The sequence below is a fragment of the Rosa rugosa genome, chromosome 4 (genome assembly GCF_958449725.1).
Source record: "Rosa rugosa chromosome 4, drRosRugo1.1, whole genome shotgun sequence".
NCBI lineage: Eukaryota > Viridiplantae > Streptophyta > Magnoliopsida > Rosales > Rosaceae > Rosa > Rosa rugosa.
Genome location: NC_084823.1, coordinates 1004963 through 1010695, shown reverse-complemented (window position 1 = coordinate 1010695; position 5733 = coordinate 1004963). Strand labels below are relative to the sequence as shown.

The 5733-nt window shown below is 38.7% G+C and overlaps 1 protein-coding gene across 1 annotated transcript; it reads left to right on the top strand.

The window, feature by feature from the left end:
• The first annotated feature begins 1896 nt into the window (after positions 1-1896).
• Positions 1897-4267, top strand: LOC133746521 (DELLA protein RGL1-like). Its single transcript, XM_062174691.1, has one exon. It carries the CDS (start codon positions 2081-2083, stop codon positions 4049-4051), a length of 1971 nt encoding a protein of 656 aa, XP_062030675.1. The 5' UTR covers positions 1897-2080; the 3' UTR covers positions 4052-4267.
• The last annotated feature ends 1466 nt before the right edge of the window (positions 4268-5733 follow it).

The window sequence follows — 5733 nt, the reverse complement described above, 5'->3', positions numbered from 1 at the left end:
TTTTGGGTCCAAACAGAACTTACAAGTCATTAAGAAATCAGGTATACGCAATTAAATCAATAGATTCGAAGTTGCCAAGAAACAGGAGAAGATCTATGAATATAATCAAGCACCAGGAATGTATCAATCTCTCCAATCCCCAGTCTCCAATCAAAGCAAGTTGATGAATTACCTAACTACTATCATTAGTATCAAAATTTGAGGCAAAAGCACCAAAAAAAAAATATAGAAGACCCATATAATCTGAAAATCACCAACTACCAAACTTGCCAAGAAACAGGAGAAGAGCTATGAATATAATCAAGCACCAGGAATGTATCAATCTCTCCAATCCCCAGTCTCCAATCCAAGCAAGTTGATGAATTACCTAACTACTATCACTAGTATCAAAATTTGAGGCAAAAGCACCAAAAAAAAAAGAAGACCCATATAATCTCAAAAGGTAACACCACCAACCACCAAACTTGCCAAGAAACAGGAGAAGATCTATGAATAAAATCAAGCACCAGGAATGTATCAATCTCTCCAATCCCCAGTCTCCAATCCAAGCAAGTTGATGAATTACCTGACTACTATCACTAGTATCAAAATTTGAGGCAAAAGCACCAAGACAAAAAAGAAGACCCATATAATCTCAAATGGTAACACCACCAACCACCAAACACCAACAACCAACCACCGTACCTTATCATGTACCTATGTAGCTTATCCTTCACCATGAAAACTCATACAACTTTAATAGTTTAATCTCCTTTGAGCTTCTCTCCATTTGCAGTTCTGTCCTGTTTTACCTTAGAGCAACTCCAACAGATTCCTCATATTTTGTTTTTTCACTATTTTAGAAAAAAATGAGCCTCTTTTGCTCCAACAGATTCCCCATAACTATCCATATTTTAGAGAAAGTGAGGAAAGAGAAAATTAAATTCTCTAAATTTACAGTAATCTCTAAAATTTTAAGGAAGAATTATGGAGATTTTAGGGATTACTGTAAATTAAGGAATCTGTTGGAATTGGAGAAGAAAAAGATACTAAGGTTTTAACTTTCGCTTCCCTATAATACATAAATTATAAGGAAATTGTTGGAGTTACTCTTATACTCCAAAAAGTTATACCTTTCCTTTGTAATTATATAATCAATCATAGGTAGTATAAAACTAAACTAACCGACAAGTTAAAATCTGCTTTGCTGTTTACAGTCGATATAAATGAATAAGACGGAAGTGGATAATCTGGTAGCAATTCAGTCCTTCGGACTCCTTCCCCCATGGTGTATTCCTCTTTATTACCGCAAATCCATTCAGGGATGTGGTTAAAAATGTTAAGTACACAGATGGTAATAAGCGAGTTACAGACGTACTAATTACCGCTTCACTTTAAGTAATATTCCTTCTATTACCACATATCTGCACAGTTGTAGGATTAAATTACTAATATTAACCGTGTCCGGACGGACTAATTACTGCTTCATTTTTGTACTTTCCTACTGTGGTATTCCTCATCTTACCACAAAGTTCATGCAATTGTATGATTAAGAAACTGATAATAACTGAGTTACCGATGGATTAGTGGATTACTGCCTCAAATTTGTATTTTCCTTTCTATCCTTTTATCTGTCTTTTTGCTGAGCTTGTCTTCTTTACTCGACTCATACAAGGCAGTCACATCACCCATCTTAATATTCATAATCATATCTTGTTTGATTGATTAACTTTGTAATTTCATGTTGAATATTATCATTATATATGCTAATTGGTATCGACGTTTCCTTGTCTTTTTGTCTTAGAAGGAGTAAAAGGGTCTTTTTAAAGATTAATCTTTGGCATTTCATGGCTGGATATTGTGTTGACATTATCGGAGATGTTACAACGTTAGTTGCATTCCTCGCCTCATTTTTCTAATAATTTTCAAGGACCTATGGTACCTAAATTGACCCATACCGGTACTGATCATTGTTACCAACCAATCTTATATACAAGTTGATGCAGATATACAGTCATGGATATTAATCCGAAAAAGCAATTCATTTAAGTAGTATATTATTTGGCTTCTATAGTTTTTGATCTGCAGAATAATCTTTGAGATGGCAAATGCATTCTTCTCGTTCACACCATTTGATTTTGAAATCCAAGGCGGTTTGAGTCCACCCCAGCTTGAAGATTATGACAAAGAAGACACAGTAATGTTCAATGTTGGCAAGGGAGACCATTTGTTTGGTCTAGAAGATCAGTTGGGAGAAATGAATACTCCTTCTGATGAACATGGTTTCTACCTAGACAACAACAAGGCCAAGAAAGGAGTAGTAGTATCCCATTTGTCCAAAGATCAAAACCAACACCATGATCTTGACAACCAACAGCAACAACAGCAATCCAAGCCAAACTTTTTGATTTTGGATAACTTCAACTTCGAGACTGTTTCTTCTCAACATGGTTTTTATCATGCCAATAAGGCCGGGAAGGATCACCAACACCACCATCACCAAGAACAGCAACAATATTCGAAGTCAAGTTCTTCAAATTTGGAGAATTTCAGCAGCTTTGATTTTACCTTTCCCACAGGACAAGTTACACAACCAGTTGAGGATGGTGCTCTGTTTACACACAGCCAGATAGGAGGCTCAGACATAGTTGAAACTAACAAGAAAATGCCGCCTCCTCAATCTTCTCTAGCAACACTGGAGCTCCTAAACAGTTATGGAAGCGCCTTCAAGAAGTTGAGGGGGGAAAGACAAAGAAGTAGCAAGATAGTTAAAGGCAAAGAAGATGATCAAAACAGCAGCTATGTTGTTAGTGGTAAACAGAAACTATCAATCGAAGAGGTCATGAGGGTTGCTGGAGCAAGGTTTGTGCAATTCTCTAGTCAGGGGTATGAAGACTTTTACATGTCTATGCACCCTTTTGGCTATGCACTTTCAGGTCTTTGCGAAGAAGAAACGAAAGATGTAGAACTTGCTCACTTACTCTTAGCTGCAGCAGAGAAAGTAGGGTACCAACAATTTGAAAGAGCAAGCAGATTACTTCTGCAGTGTGAATGGCTTGCATCCTTCAAAGGCACTCCTGTTCAGAAAGTTGTGTGCTACTTTGCCGAGGCACTTCGTGAGAGGATTGAAAAAGAAACAGGACTCTATACATCTAAGGGAAATGAAGAAATGTCTCATTATGTAAATGGTTTGGGGACAAACCTTGCATTCATCGCATGCCACCAAGAAGTCCCTTTCCATCCAGTACTGCAGTTCGCGGCAATCCAAACCATGATAGAAAATGTTGCAAATGAGAGTAGGATCCATTTAATTGATCTTGAAATCAGGTTTGGTACGCAATGGACAGGGTTGATGGAAGCACTAGCAGAACGTGAGGAATGCCCGGTTGAGCTTCTTACAATTACTGCTGTGGGAGTTAGAGGCAAACAGAATATAAAGGAGACAGGGGAGAGGTTGACAAGTGTTGCATTGTCCTTGAACCTACCCTTTCAATTTAAGGAAGTTATTGTTTCAGACATGCAAGACATTAATGACCGTTTATTCGATGAAATTGAAGATGACCAAGCTTTGGTTGTGTACGCGCCATTAGTACTGAGGACAATGATACCAAGGCCTAGGTGCTTGGAGAACTTGATGAGGGTGATGAGAAATATCAACCCTTCTTTGATGGTGGTCATTGAAGTGGAAGCTAACCATAACTCACCATCGTTTGTGAACCGTTTCATTGATGCATTGTTTTACCATAGTGCATTTTTCGATTGCGTTGAAACCTGTATGACAGAGGGGAAGGGTAGGGTGATCATGGAAGGCTTGTTGCGAGAGGGAATCCGGAACATAGTGGCGGCTGAAGGGAGTGAAAGGGTTGCTCGAAGTGTGAAGATGGATGTGTGGAGGGCCTTCTTTGCGAGGTTTAGAATGGTGGAAATGAGCTTTAGTAGCACATCATTGTATCAAGCTAATGAGATTGCTAAAAAGGTCAGTTGCACAACACTTGATAAAAATGGAAAATGTCTCACTGTTGGGTGGAAGGGAACCCCAATTCATTCGCTTTCAGCTTGGAAGTTCCGTTGAGAGATGGAGAGAAAGAGAGATGGTCTTCAAAACAAATGTAACATAGGCTTGTTCTAAATATTGAAAACAGAAAACTTTTTATTCCTCATGACATGTAAATAACAAGTTTTCTGCTTTATTACAGTATGCATACCCAAAACAATCGTTTAAGATTGAAGGTTCAGTTATTTTTGTATTACGAATGATATCGTTGATACTTGCTATGCACTGAGTAGAAAAACCCCCACAAGTACTCAGTCATTAGACCAGGCAGGCCTTACATTACCAATTTTTGTAGCCCACACTAGAAAGAAAAAGGAGACAAGCCTAAAACTACACTATATATACATGCTTCTTCTCTCATTTATGGTAAGCAACTACTCTCTCCCTACTCCTATTTTGTCAATCAATACTCTTACAATTATCTGACTTAGGCATCGGAGAGTCGTAGGCCGGCGCAACCCTGGTCTACCCTCTGATATTTGTTCATGATTGACAAGTAATGAGCTTGAAGACGATTGCTTTCTCAATGATTGTTAATTCCCTCGCCAGAATCTGCAGATACAGATATTAAGAAGACAAGACTAAAGAATTTGGTAAGGCAAATAGCTCCTCTTATCAAATAGCCCTCTGCATCTATGCACATCAGACTGTACTCCAATGGTTATGTTGTGCATCTGCTAGCTCTTCATTATGGTAGCAGTGTATTTTTCCTCAGCAAACCAGCAAGCTTAACTGACTGAAATTGTGACCGTTGCTCACATCGTTGAGAGATTTTTTTTTTTTTAAAGAAAAACACATGTTGCTCTACATGGCACAACATAAGTCATCTTACACTGAATTTAAGCAAAAATAACTAGTCAATACTCGTGGGCATAGCCAAGGGCGTAGCTAGCCTAGGGCGAGAAGGGTCAATTGACCCTTCTCAATTTTTAGAAAATCTTTAATTAGTCTTAATTATCTATGAATCTTAATGGAATGAAATAAAATTGACCCTTCTCAATTTTTGAAAAATTCTTAATTAATCTTAATTTTTTAAATTTGATATAAATTTATGGGACAATGATAAAAGAGGTCATTTTAAAGTACTTTATGATAATCCAGACACCACAAATGTCCTCCTGATAATTAAGGTTAGCTATTAACAACCTACCACTAGAGTTAAACTTAATTACAAAAACTGCCACCGCTGGCTCTCTCTCCCTCCCTTCCGTTAATATGTTATCCGTTCAGATTCAACCCTTTACCAAAATCTCTCTCTCTCTCTCTCTCTCTCTCTCTCCACAAACCCTTACCATCCCAACCTCCTTGACCGCGACTCCTTGAGACCTTCCTCGACTTCTCCGACTCGCCGCCCTTCACCATCGATCTCTCCTTCGAGTGGATCCTCGACTCCTGTGACTCCGACACCGATCAGATCAAGCTCATTGATCGCGCTCTGCAGTTGAGATCGGTGCTCCTCGAGGCCGGTAAGAGCTCGGCGAGACGACTAGCCTCCAAGCACAACTCCATCTCAAGGGCTCTCCCTCTCGACCTCACCATCAAGGTAAGCCCAGGTTTTATTGTTGAAGTAAAATTTGAACAATAATTGTTGCCGGAAACTGGTTTGATCGTGTTAGTTTTTGGGCATTCTGATTCTTTCGTTTCGAAGCTGTACTTTGCCGTTTTCAGTAGCAAAGCAAACTTGCACAACTAATTTTCAT

What these genes read in the sequence shown, in the direction of transcription:
- LOC133746521 (XM_062174691.1), top strand. Translation starts at nt 2,081, where the DNA reads ATGGCAAATGCATTCTTCTCGTTCACACCATTTGATTTTGAAATCCAA.